A 13,942-nucleotide genomic window follows, 5' to 3' on the forward strand; every position below is an offset into this window, starting at 1 on the left:
TAAAGAAAGCTTTGACTCACGTAGCACCAATGACCCCATTTCATTAAAAGATATAGATGAGAGTAATGAATGGTTAATGGAGGAGGTAGGACTTGATGAGGATGGTGCAGAAGCTGATTTGGTGTTTGATGATGATACACTAACATGGGGAGATGTTGCTCATGCTTCTGGAGCTGAAGAGCCACTAAGGTATACAAGGTCTAGAGCTTCAACTTCACAAGCAAGAGCAACAAAATCTAGTAGAAAAAGACCAAGACAACTTCAATTGGAAGATGAAGAAGAGGAAGAAGTTGATGTTGAAGTTGAAGAAGAAATGGAAGAGGATTTTGATGACTACAAGTCAGATGACAATGAAGATGAAGTTGAACTTCCAAGTGAAGATGAAGAGGATGCTGATTGAGTCTTGAAGAATGGCTGAAATCTTAGACCCTTTTTTGTATAGAAATTTGTCTGACTTTTGTTTTGTAGAAAATTTACTATCACTCATTTTTTGGGTAGAAAACTGTCTATGACTCTATGTCTATAATCTATGTCTCTTTTTGAAAGAAAATTGTCTGTCTCTTTTTTTTTTTTTGAAAGAAAATTGCCTATGATAGTATGACTATGACATGACTCTAACGATATGTGATTGTTAATTGTATTGCATTAATGGCTTGTAGCTTGCTTGGAGTCTTGAACGTAATGTTGATTGGTCATTGGTGAGTACTTGAGAACTTGATTATTTCAGATTTTTGGTTGTTATTTGACATATTAATAGGTTGTTTGTTAATCATTTAATTTAATTTGAAGTTTAGGAATATGTCTTTTAATTATACCCTTCAAGTTTTCCATTTGTTTTTGATTTTTCAAAAAACTGTGCGCCTTGCCTCAAAAAGGCATGCGCCTCGCCTTGCGCCTTGCGCCTCAGGCACAAAATGGCCCTTGCGCCTTTCACTTTTAAAACATTGATCCTGCAATGACTAACAAGTGTTAATTTGTCCAGGAAAAAAGCTTCACATGTGAAAAAACAAACTCTATGTGTCAAAGACTTCTCCATAAGAATGTACTGTAATTGGGATTGGAGTTTATGCATACAAAAGCAATTTAAATGTAAATTAACTAAAGGGAGATGGGGACCAAATGCATCGTGTAAGCATGGGCATGCCCAACACCATCCATTGACAAAAGCACCCTACAAAACTCCCACCTAAGCTCTTAAAGGCATGTGAAGCAAATTACTATAAACACTACAACGAGCGAAGCAAAGAACAAGGTGGGGACATGTGGCAGGACGACACATGAGTACTCAGGAAAAGTTCTCTGCTTTGTACCGAGTTTCTTTACACTCCTGTAACAACCTGCACCAAGCTGGCATAACTAAATGCATCGTGTAAGCATGGACATGCCCAACACCATCCATTGATAAAAGGACCCTGCAAACTCTCATCTAAGCTCTTAAAGGCATGCAAAGAAAATTACTATAAACACTATAGCGAGTGAAGCAAAGCACAAGGTGGGGACGTGTGGCAGGACGACATGTGAGTATTCAGGGAAAGTTCTCTGCTTGGTACCGAGTTTCTTAACACTCTTGTAACCACCTGCACCGAGCTGGCATAACTAAGACACCTTTCTGACAAGAATATTCCCGAATCAGGCATGATTTGCATGACAATCGTCTATAAAAGAGTAGCAGGACACCTAACAAGGGGATGGAGACAACAAACAACAGATCAACCCAGTAACTCAGCAATGCACTACACTCCCCATTATCAACTCTCCCTAGAGCCTTCCAAACTTTAGCTCTCCAGAGCACACTTCCTTTTTGGAGGACTTCATCTTCCTCCTCAAGAAACCCTAATTTCCTCATTCTGTAACCCTTCTGCAACTCCTCTATAGAGCTCACCCTCCCTTTCTCTTTCTCCTATTACTTCTAAGTTGCAAAGATCTGTAATCTTCATCAACCGAAGCTCTCAAAGATTCAAACCCCTTTGCAGTGGTGTTACTCCAACTTTCAGAACTCTACAGACCACTGACATCCCACTGCCTTACACATCGGTTGAGAGTAGATAGAAAAAGATAAACATCCTTTAGGAAGTCAAGAAGAGAAGCAATATCCTCCAACTATTTTCTACCCAAGAACTTACGGTATGCTTTCCAATATTATCCTGTTTCAAAGTTTAAGCTGCAACTGATGTATGTGTAGTTTAGAATTTCCTACAAGCGATGTATAATTAAACTCATTTACAGGAAAAAAAAACTAATTATTCAGTCAGGTACTCATTCTATGGTGACGGATGAATCAACTGGACCCTAGCCATTGCAGCATCACATAACAAAAGCTAGACACTTTACTTCCAAAGTAAAGAACTTGGTTAGATGAAGCCAGTGACCAATTAGCTCATCTTCTGACAATTTGGCAAGGAGTTGATTTGGGAGATCTGATATGGCTTGGGATCCCTTTGTCATGGAATAGCTATTTGTACTTATTCTTGAGAATCTTGGAACTTCAGCTTGTATTTTCTCATTTTCTGTATTTTAACCACTTTATTTGATGTAATATTGGATTCAATTTCTATATTCTTCTTGTGTTTTTATTCGTCTATTTAATGCATTCTTTATTTTTATCAGTGAAAATTTATTAAAAAGCCATGCTGGAAGAGAAAAGATTTGAAATGCTCCTCAGAAAGACAAAAACAGGTTAACTAAGGATCTTCATCGGGTACAAGCCTATTTAGTTCATGGACATACGTGTATATATGTGTATGTGAGTGGAGAATCCCCTCCCCAAGCAAATTGGGAAAACATTATATGGAAGTTAATTCACTGGAAGCAAAGAAAAAGATAAAACACATATAGCCATGTTACCTCAGGAGTAGGAGCTTTCTTCCTTTGCCCATTCAACCAGCATATCCACTCAACTACAGTCACCAAACATGAAAAATAATTAATGGATGAGAAAAATAAGCCATTTTGTCACTGAAGTGGGTTCAACTTATCCATCAAATCAAATATACTTCAGATCATCATTGTTGCTATTTCCTTCTTACAACTATGTCGGGGAAAGGATCAGAAACGGTGATTGGGTGTCCAGCCATTCCTATCTAGAGCCATACATTCCATTCTATCCCATGTTTCAGAATTTCATTCAAGAAATATACATCTTGTTAATAGTTGAAGACAAAAATATCAGATTGAACAAATTAATCCAACAATGTAGATTTCTCAGCATAATAAAGTTAACTAAAAGAATGAACAGGCATATTTCCAAAACAATATAAGTAAATGTATTTACACTAAAACCGTACCCGGAATAGAAGTTGGATCCGTCTCTCCTTTGAATATCACCCATCTTTTCTCTTTCACTAGTGACCACACAGCATAAAGTTAAGTTCCCAATTACGATTTTTGACAATAAGAAATGTACAGGCACACCAATTCAAAATACAACAATGTAATTTTGTTTGTTCAACGAGAACGGTTTCAACAAATGCATGGAAATGCTACTTTTAATCATCAAATAGTTATTGCCAGATAAACCAATTTGGCGCAATGACTTCACCGTTCACAAAGGAACACCATGTTGGCCTTACTATTGCTACCCCTTCCCAGTCTCAGTGGGACCTGTTGAATTAACCCAACAGCGTTCGACAGGTCTGAGAATCATGTCGGAGAAGAGTGTCTTCTGGCCTCGTGAAATCAACCAATGAGCATAAAATGTCCATAGATTATGAAGTAGGAACACTCAAATAGAATACGAGTTAACAACAAGCAGCACCAGGAAATGTGAAAAATAAGTAAATAAATAAAACAAGCATAATAACCTACAAGGTGTTCAAGGAAGAGAGAGAGAAGGAAATTTGAGTTCACTCACTGATTCCATCGATCTCTTCTTTTCTGGTAAAATATCGATTGCCGGCCTTGTCGACCCCAACCAGAGTTCGCGAGCTGAAAAAACCAGATATCTTTGCGAACAGTTTCGACATATCGCCCTTATCTAGAATTCTTCAGGAGATCAAATAATTTCTAATCTCGCTCGAATTACAGGAGAAACGGTGAAATGTTTGACCAATTAAATTAAACGGTGAAGTACACTGTTTAAAAGGGCGTCCCCTTCATGAATTACAAACAGAGCAAATGCCTTGCCTTCTACAAACTGTGTTCATATGGAAATGATTCGGGTCTTTAGAAGCGGCTCTCTTTACAAAGCCTCCGCCTTCATCTGAAAGCTGCTGAAGAGCAGCGCGCCTGGCTTTCCAAGGTAAGCCCCACATAAACAGCCTAGAAGGCAATGTTTAGTGAGAAATCCCGAGAGCTCAAATTGGTTTGGGGTGTTCACTGTTTGGTTCAAACCGCAAAATCGAATTCAAGAAAAAATTTAAGGTTTGGTTCGATCTGCACGTTAAAAATGATTTGGTTTGATTTCATATTTTGTTAAATTGTGATTTGCAGTTTCAATTTCGCTTTTTGGACTTTATAAACCGAATAAAACCGTAAAACATAAATCAAAATTATATATAATATAAATCTATAAATATACATGTATATTTAAATGATGTATAAATATTATATATAATATATAATATCTAAATTGAACGTATAAAATTATAAATATATAAAAACCTCTTTTATCTTATAATGAATAATAAAATAAAAATAAGTTTTAATTTTTAGAGGTGTTATTTGGGCTTTCTAACTCGGTTAATCCTAATAAAATCAAATAATGGTTCAAAGCTTCCCAAACTGTATTAAAAACTGCACCAAACAACAACAAAACGGTTTGATCTGGTTTGGGTTCTAATGGAGGGAGATTTGGCCCGACCCTTTGGCCATGCGACACGTGGAAGCAACCGAGAGTGACCTAGCAGAAGCGCCAGCTCGGTATGACAGCGGGCCCATAACCCGAGCTCCAGGGAAAGGAGTCCCGAGCTCCCCAAGGAAGAATTCGAGCTTTCCCTTAGAGGTCCCGAGCCTTACAAGGAGTGCAAAGGGCAAAAACCCGAGCTGACCCACACCGAGGCAGCTCAGGCCACACTTCTCTCCGAACTCAAGACTTCACCTCGCATACTTCGGCTCCAAGTCACCTGACTGAACAACCGTACATGACACCTAGGAAGCCCGTACACGGAGGCGGCGCACCTGACTGATTAGGGATCCAACACATGACAACCGCCCTCCAACGGCCAGCTGCCACCGCCATCTTAGACGTGGCAGAGATGGCCCTGACAAGGACAGTGGAGGTTATGACACCCGAACTAGCAACTGACAATGGTGGTTATGACACCCGAACTGGCAACTGACGGAGGTTATGACACCCGAACTGGCGTCTGGCAGGGATGATGACACCCGATCTAGCGGAGGTGATGATGCCCGTCTGGCAGAGGTATGGGAGTGAGTGCACAAGGTGATTATAAAAGGCCCCCATCTCCCAAAGAAGGAGGTATGTGATTTTTGTGTTTCTCTGGTCTTGAAGTCTCTCATTTTCCCTTGCCTTCTCTAGAGCACTGACTTAAGCTTCAAAGTGTTCCAATCGGGTTCCTCCCTGGAAGTCTCCAATTTCTTCCTTGTTTCAGGCACCTCCAATCTCGTCAAAGGCGACGTAACCGGCAGCTAGGACCGACCGGATTGCGCATCATCATTTGGTGCCGTCTATGGGAAGACTTCAAAAAGCCTCCCCTAACCTCTAACTCTCTCTCTCTCTCTCTCTCTCAAAGAAACCTTAGCTTCCATGGCTTCCTCCAGTAGCAACAGGTACAATGCGGACTTGAATGCTGTAGGGGAACACCCTCAGCCCGCCACTGTATGCATCGGACAGTTCACCGTTCCCCTCTCGACGGACGGAATCCCTAGCCTCAATGCACCAAGCATGGTGGCACCTATGAATATTCCCCTTCCCCTCCCTATCGAGACAACTTTCGCTGAACCAACTGCTATCCCTCTGGCAACTAGCCAGAACCAATTTGATGACTCGATGTAGTGCATGCGGGCAATGCAAGCCCAAATGCAATAGTTCCAGCAACATCATCTCCATCAGCAGCAAGTACCGCACCACTACCAACAACAGTTCCCCCAACTGCCTCTCAACCAACCACAGCTCCCACCTCGACACCCTGCTCTGAAGCCGGTCAAGCCCTCCCCTCAGGGCGGGCGCCTTCACCGAGGGGAAGCCTCCCAGCTTCAGAACCCCTCTAGAAGCCAGGCCTCATCCCCGAGCAGGAGGGAAAGACCAATCACCCCCGCCTCGTAGCTCGCTGGTGGATCAGTCCTAGCCACGGACTACCAACAGTCCGGGCCGATCGAACTCGGCAACACCGAGGCAAGTAGCACCAATAGTAGGCCTTCTTAGCGGTGAAGACGCTGACGAAGTCGCCGAACTACCACTCGCGTCCTACGCAAGCTCTGAGGTAAAGAAACAAGCTCGGACGAGGTAAAAGTTGTCCCTATTCTTTCAGTTCCTTCCCCCTTGTCATCAGAACTCCTTGCAGTTCTCATGCCCAAAGATTTCAAACTTCCTCCCCTAGACAAGTATGATGGGTCCTTTGACCCCAACGACCACGTCGATGCTTTCCAGTACCAAATGCACCTGGCGAGGCCCAGCAAATCCTGCATGTGTGTGACCTTCACTACCACCTTTAGGGTAGTGGCCCGCACCTGGTATAGGAACCTGGCTCCCGAGTCGATAAGGAGCTGGACACAGTTCGTGCAAGTCTTCACCGCACACTTCATTACTAGCAAGCGGTGCCCCCGAACCGAGGAGAGCCTCCTCGGAATAGTCCAGAGGGAAGGAGAGCCCATTCAGGGCTATGTCAAACGGTTCAATGATGCGTGCTTGCAGATACCACACCTAGACCCCGCGGTACAGCTCGCGGTAGCCAAGAGGGGTGTGACACACAAGGAGTTCAGGTGGCACATGGTAGTCAACCAGCCCGCAACTGTAGCTGAATTCCTCAAGCTCGCAGACAAATTCATAAGAACAGAAGAGGAGATCAACTAAAGGACTGAAAGCGGGATCGACAAAAGGAAGAGGGAAGGCAAACCCTCCAACCGAGATGATAGGAGAAAGAAAGACCCACCTCAAGGGACAAAGCCAAGCCAACCATTCCGAGCTCCCTTAGCAGGTCAGACGGACTACACGCCCTTAAACGTGAAGTGGACCGAGATCTTAATGATGACCAAAGATGCCCCGTACGTAAAGTAGCCACCTCGTCTGAAGGGAAACTCGAACGAAAGGAATAAAAACTTGTACTGCAGTTTTCAAAGAGACCACGGTCATAGCACCAAACATTGTAATAATCTCCGCGATGAGATAGAAGAACTTATCTGTCCCGGGTACCTAAGAAATTTTGTACAACATAATAATAATAACAGTAATAGTAATAAGATAGGTCGGCAGAGAGAGCACAGCAGAGATGCTCCCGAGTCCAGCAGCCGGCCAGCCGAACCACAGAAGCAGCCCCCAGAGGAAAGACCAATTCGGGGAACAATCCATGTGATCATTGGAGGATCGATCGTAGCAGAATGCACCTCGGTAGTAGCTCAGGCATCAACCTGGGAGGCCGCCAGAGAAGAACAAAATCCCCCAAAGCGGCCTAGGACGGAAGACCCCATATTCCTCACCGAAGACTATGCGCGCGGAGTCCACTACCCCCACGATGACACACTTGTCATAAAGATGAAGATCAACGACTTCGAAGTCTAGCGGGTATTCATTGACTCCGGTAGTTCAACAGACATCCTTTTCAAAACGGCCTTCGACAAGCTCCAGTTCCGAGAGAGTGACTTGAAGCCTGCGAACACCCCGTTGGTCGGCTTCAGCGGAGAAGAGGTCAGACCTCTGGGAAAAGTCAGAGTACCTGTGAAAGTCGATACGTGGCCTAGCACGGTAAGACTCAATCACGATTTCTTGGTGGTCGCGACCCCCTCCCCCTACAATGCCATAGTAGGTCGGTCGATCACTCACGCTTTAAAAGTCGTAGTGTCCACTTACTATTTGGCCATGAAGTTCCCAACGGACTTCAGCATCGGGGTAGTGCGGGGTGATCAGCTTGAGTCCCGTAAGTGCTACGTTGCCGCCCTCAAGGGAAAGGCCAAGGTAACCGACGACCTCGAACTGGAGCAACCAATGGAACAGAACGAGGAGCGAGCTGCGCCAACGGAGGAAACTGTTCCCATCTCTGTCTCAGCAAAAGACCCCACCAGATTACTTCAGGTCAGAGCATCCCTGGAAGAACCCTTGTGATCCGAATTGGTACGCTTCTTACTCAGTAACTTAGATGTTTTCGCTTGGTCTGCGGTAGAAATGCCCGGCATAGACCCTATGCTCATAACTCACAAGCTCAATATTGACCTTGTAGTCAGACCCATTAGACAGGAGAAACGCACCTTAGTCCCAAAACGTTGGAGGGCGGTCGATGAGGAGGTCGAGAAGCTCCTCGCAGCAGACTTCATAAGGGAAGTTCATTACCCGAGCTGGGTAGTCAACCCCATTCTAGTAAAAAAGGCAAACGGCAAGTGGTGCATGTGCGTCGACTACACCGACTTGAACCAAGCTTGCCCAAAAGATTGCTTCCCCCTCCCCAGGATTGACACCTAGTGGACGCCACCTCGGGACATGAGTTGCTAAGCTTCCTAGATGCCTACTCGGGCTACAACCAAATCAGGATGGACCCGTCCGACGAGGAAAAACCCACCTTCATAATCGAGTTCGGCTTGTACTGCTACAAGGTTATGCCCTTCGGACTGAAAAATGCTGGGGTAACCTTTCAAAGGCTTGTGAATAAGCTGTTCCAGCCCTTAATTAGCACAAAGATAGAATGTTATGTAGACAACATGATCGTCAAGACATAATTTTCGCATGAACTAATATAAGACTTACATTCTGTCTTTCAAATTCTGCGTCAATTTAGCATGAAACTAAACCCAAACAAGTGTGTCTTCGGTGTCACCTCCGGTAAGTTCCTAGGGTACATTGTCAACTAGCACGGTATCAAGGCCAACCTAGACAAGATAAAACCCATCCTAGATATGAGACCACCCCAAAAAGCGAAAGAGGTTCAGAAGCTGAACGAAAGAATAGCCACTTTGAGTCGTTTCATGTCTAAGTCAACAGACCGTTGCCTGCCCTTCTTCAAGGCAATAAAAGGCAAAGGGTTCGAGTGGAACCCGAAATGCCAACTCACATTTGACGAGCTCAAGAGATACCTCGCTAGTATCCCAGTACTGACCCGGCCCGAAGAGGGCGATATTTTAGAATTGTACCTCTCAGTAAGTGATGAAGTGGTCAGTTCAGTACTGGTAAAGGAAGCAGATCGGGTCCAACGACCGAACTATTATGTTAGTAAAATATTGCAGGGAACAGAAACAAGATATCCGGAGATAGAAAAGCTAGCCTATGCGCTGGTCATTGCGGCCCGCGAACTCCATCCGTATTTCCAAGCCCATACCATTATCGTCCTCACCGACAAACCCTTGAGGCAAGTATTACTCAGGCCTGAAGTCTCCAGTCAATTGACGAAGTGGGCCATCGAACTCAATGAGTATGACCTCTAGTACAAGCCACAAACCGCTATCAAAGCTCAAGCCTTAGCGGATTTTGTTGCTGAATGCACGTTCAGCTCCAAGGTCATCAGCCTGGTTGAGCACGAGACCCCCAGTTTGGATGAACTCAGTGCTCCCAGGCCGGTTGAGTCCGAGCCCCGTGAGGTCACACCCAGTTCGGTATCTCTCCTGGTTAGGCCGAGCGTGAACTGGGATGAAGAGCCTTGGATCCTTCACGTAGATGGATCCTCAAATCAGTAGGGTAGCGGAGCCGGTGTAGTTCTCCATGGTCCAAATGACATGAAACTGGAGTACGCGCTACACTTTGAGTTCGCGGCATCCAACAATGAGACAGAATACGAGGCGTTGATAGCCGGGCAAGCTTTGGCGCAAGAGGTAAAGGCAAAATACATAGTTATCTGCAACAATTCCCAGCTCGTGATCAACCAAGTTACAGGGGAATATGAAGCACGCGAGCCAACTCTGATCGCCTACTTGGCAAAGGTAAAAGAGGCTATGCTTAGCTACCAGTCACACTTCATCAAGCAAATCCCGAGGTCAGAGAACACTGAGGCTGACGCCCTGTCCCGGCTAGCCAACACCAGTGACAACACCATGAGAACTATGTACATAGAGGACTTACCTCGGCCTAGCATTCTCCGGGGGGCAGAGGAGGTTGCTCCTGTTGCCCAAGCAGAACAGAGCTGGATTGATCCATTCGCGAGCTTCCTGCTACATGGAACCCTCCCCTCAGAACGCAATGCCTCCAGGAGGGTAGAGCGCTAAGCAGTCAAGTACATCTTGATAGACGGACGACTGTAACGAAAATCCTACACGCTCCCCTACCTACGCTGCTTGCGACCTCTCAAAGCCGAGCTCGTACTCCACGACATTCATGAAGGCCTATGTGGCGGACACCTAGGCAGCAGGGCTATTGCTCAGAAGGCACTACGACAGGGGTACTATTGGCCAACAATGAAAGCAGACGTTGTCGGGCTAGTCAGGAAGTGCGAGAAGTGCCAAAAGCACACCAATATTCACCACCTGCCCTCCGCCGACCTTAAGTACCTCACTAGCCCATGGCCCTTCGCACAATGGGGTATTGACCTACTCGGGCAATTCCCACTAGCAACAGGAGGAAGGAAGTTCCTACTAGTGGCAGTAGACTACTTCACCAAGTGGGTTGAAGTTGAAACTCTCGTAACCATTATAGCCCAGAACGTCCAGAACTTCTTCTAGAAGAACATAGTGTGCCGCTTCGGGCTACCTCGGGTGCTAAACTCCAACAATGGCAAGCAGTTCGAGGACATCAAATTCCAAGAGTGGTGCCAACACATGGGGATCCAGCAAAACTTCACGTTGGTTGTGCACCCGCAAGCAAACGGTCAGGCAGAAGTCATGAACAGAGCTATTCTCCGCGGACTAAAAGCCAAGCTAGACCGAGCTAAAGGGTTATGGGCAGACGAGCTACCCAACGTCCTATGGGCATATCGAACTACAGAGAAGACTGCCACCGGAGAAACTCCCTTCAACCTCACCTATGGCACGGAGGCAGTCATCCCAGCCAAAATCAAAATCCCCTCATTTCAATCGGAAGCATACAACGACAATACTAATAACGATGAGCTACGTACCAACCTCGACCTACTTGACGAGGTGAGGGACTTCGTATACATCAGAACCACAATGTACCAGCAAAAGATAGCTCAGTACTATAACGCCAGAGTTAAGAGATAAAACTTTCGAGTTGGCGATCTAGTTCTCCGCAAGGTCATGGTACTTGAGCCCGATGTTGGCAAACTCGGGCTGAACTGGGAAGGACCCTAGCGAGTAAAGAGAGCACTCGGGGGAGCATATGAGCTCGAGACCCTGGAAGGTAAACAGATACCCCGGGCATTGAACATCATCAACTTAAGACGATTTTACCTATAAATGACCAAACTAAGCAGACCATGAGCCACTACCAGAGCCTAAGGGCCAGAATGCTGAGCTAACAAAGGCCTCAATACCCTAAGGCCCAGAATGTCGAGCTAACAAGGACATCGGCACCATAAGGGCCAGAATACCAAGATAAAGATGACTTCGGCACCTCATCAACGAAGCAAGCTGCACGAGTAGGGATCCCCAAGTGCATAGCCAGGGCCCAATTCAACTTATGTTAACTAACCTGGGCAGAGAACAGGTCGGGCGTATAGCCTTACTATGCTAACTCGCCTCGGGGCCTAAGTCTAGTAGTTCAGCAACATAGTCATCTCGACGAAAAGAGAAAATGACTGCCCAACACTTTGCCAAAAAAGGGGGACTATTCATTGCAAATTATATTGTTTACACTTCAAAAAAAAAACAAAAACAAAAAACGAAAAACAAAAAACACAATAGCAACGAGCTCACGAGACCGAAGGTACATCTCCCTCGCCTTTAGAAGGGACTTCGATAATGCTCGAAGGTCCCGCTTCGTCTTCGGAATCCCCGTCATCATCAGTTGCGGCAGCCATCTCCTAAGTGATGTGCGAAGTAGTTATGGTGCTAATATCGAGCTTGGGGTACGTATTCCTTATCATCCATCGGCTCAACTTGAAACCCCTTCTGTATGAGCCCACCATCATGTCATTAAAGCACGACGAAGTGATGTAATCATCGACGGATTTCACCTTTGCCTCCTCGATGGCTTGAGAGAAGATCTCAGTCTTCTCCCTGATATCATCCTGAAGGTACTCGACCTGATGCTCCAGGTCCAACTTCAGGTCCACCATGTGTCTCACCACTGTTCCAAAAGCCTCTTTGTCCCTCCGAGACCTCGCTAGCTCGACTCGCACAGCACGGGAAGCCACTTCGGCAACTTGTGCTCGCTTCAAGCCCCTCTCCGCCTGAATTGCCAAAGTGTTGATAGAGGAGTTCACCTACAAGAACGAGAACAAATCAGCTCGGAAAAAAAAATAAAAAAATAAAAATAATACTACTCAAACTTACCACCATGGCGTAAGAGGCAGCATGAGCGCATATGAGATTTGTAGGAAGATCAGCCCACGCCGCGACCTCTTCAGGGCAAGTAGCCTTCTCACTTTTTTGGAGAGCGTAGCTCGACATCAGCACGCTCCCAACCTCATCATAGCTTCTTGAGCCTAAAGGCACAGCCCAGGTATAAGCAGTATTGGCATAGGGGATCCCTGCCACTTCCTGAATTGGAGGGGCCACCTCGGGCTCCCCAGGAGGCCCCATTCTCAGTGCTTCGGGCTCCGCAACCCGGGAAGGATCGGCATGGACTTGCTTCCTCCTTTTCATACCGTCGAACAGACTCGTGCCTCAAATCTTCTCTACCTCCATAACACCTGCAAAAAGGAGCTCAATGTCAAAAGACGAAGATTAAAAACAAAAGCAAAGTAGACTTGGTCTTGAGCAAGAAACCTACCTGAACTCAGACCGGCTTGAATAAGCTTGTCGTCTGTCAGGTAGACTTCGCATTTGAGCCCAAGCCGAGCCCAATCCTAGAGGCCCTTCACCGTATCTTCGTCTAACGTGACACTGGGGTCAGGAACAGTCAATCCCCACTCAGTAGGAAACGACCACCCCGTAGCACTTCGAACCATGAAATAGTCTCGCTTCCTTGTTGGGACCTTATTTGGAAGATCGTGTAAGAGCTTGAACCTCGGACGAGGTGACAAGTAGTAGGCCCTCCTACGCTCGAGCAGGGGACCCGCTTGTTTCTTAAGCATGAGAATGGCGGAAAATATTTCCAGGTCCAAGGGAAGGCAGTGTTCGCAGCAAAGGGAGATGGTCCCGACATGGTTGCGGATGGAGTTCGGGTGAAACTGACCTACAGTGACGTCGAAGTGGTTCATGACCTCGACGATAAGGGGATTGAAGGGAAGGTGCAGCCCGACAACAAGCTGCTCCTGGAATATCATGATCTCGTCCGGACCGTGCTCCCAAGGAAAGTCGCCCGAGGGTAAAATATAAGTATATTCCCTGGGCAGGTTGTACTGAACGATAAGGAACCAAAGCCTCTTGGGTGTCTTGGTGGAAGGCCCAAACTTATCTAGCACCCGACCTCGACGAGAAGTGGATGCCAAGCTACTCGAGGTGACTCAACCTATGGGCTCGAACTCGAGCTCTTCTCAAGCTCTACTTCGGCCCCCGCCTCGGACTCACTAAGGCTGTAGGGGCAACAGCTCAGTTTGTAGAACCGGCATCTGACCCCCCCAGAAGACTATCTAATGGAGGCCAATCACATGGCCCATCTCACCCCTAGGGGCGGCAGCTCCTAGGATAAGGTCAATTCAAGATAAAGTTAAGTCCAAGAATTAAAGATAAGCAAGGGATCCAAGACTCTTCCAAGATTATCAAGATAAAGCAAGACTCTTCCAAAGATTAGTAAGATAAAACAAGACTCTTCCAAGATTATCAAGAAAGACTCCAAGAAGCATCAAGA

The 13,942-nt window shown here is 46.0% G+C and overlaps 1 protein-coding gene across 1 annotated transcript in view; it reads right to left on the reverse strand.

The window, feature by feature from the left end:
• Positions 1-4,262, reverse strand: part of LOC148878258 (NADH:ubiquinone oxidoreductase, 17.2kDa subunit) — a 39,825-nt gene extending 35,563 nt beyond the window's left edge. The window contains exons 1-3 of the mRNA XM_088951620.1: positions 3,851-4,262; positions 3,285-3,341; positions 2,845-2,897 (exon numbers count right to left, since the gene is read on the reverse strand). Coding sequence (XP_088807746.1) covers positions 2,845-2,897; positions 3,285-3,341; positions 3,851-3,962 — 222 coding nt within the window. The 5' untranslated portion in view covers positions 3,963-4,262. The remainder of the gene's footprint in view (positions 1-2,844; positions 2,898-3,284; positions 3,342-3,850) is intronic.
• Between the last annotated feature and the right edge of the window lie 9,680 nt (positions 4,263-13,942).

This window comes from Nelumbo lutea, chromosome 1 (assembly GCF_056320005.1).
Source record: "Nelumbo lutea isolate HS-2025 chromosome 1, American lotus-T2T, whole genome shotgun sequence".
NCBI lineage: Eukaryota > Viridiplantae > Streptophyta > Magnoliopsida > Proteales > Nelumbonaceae > Nelumbo > Nelumbo lutea.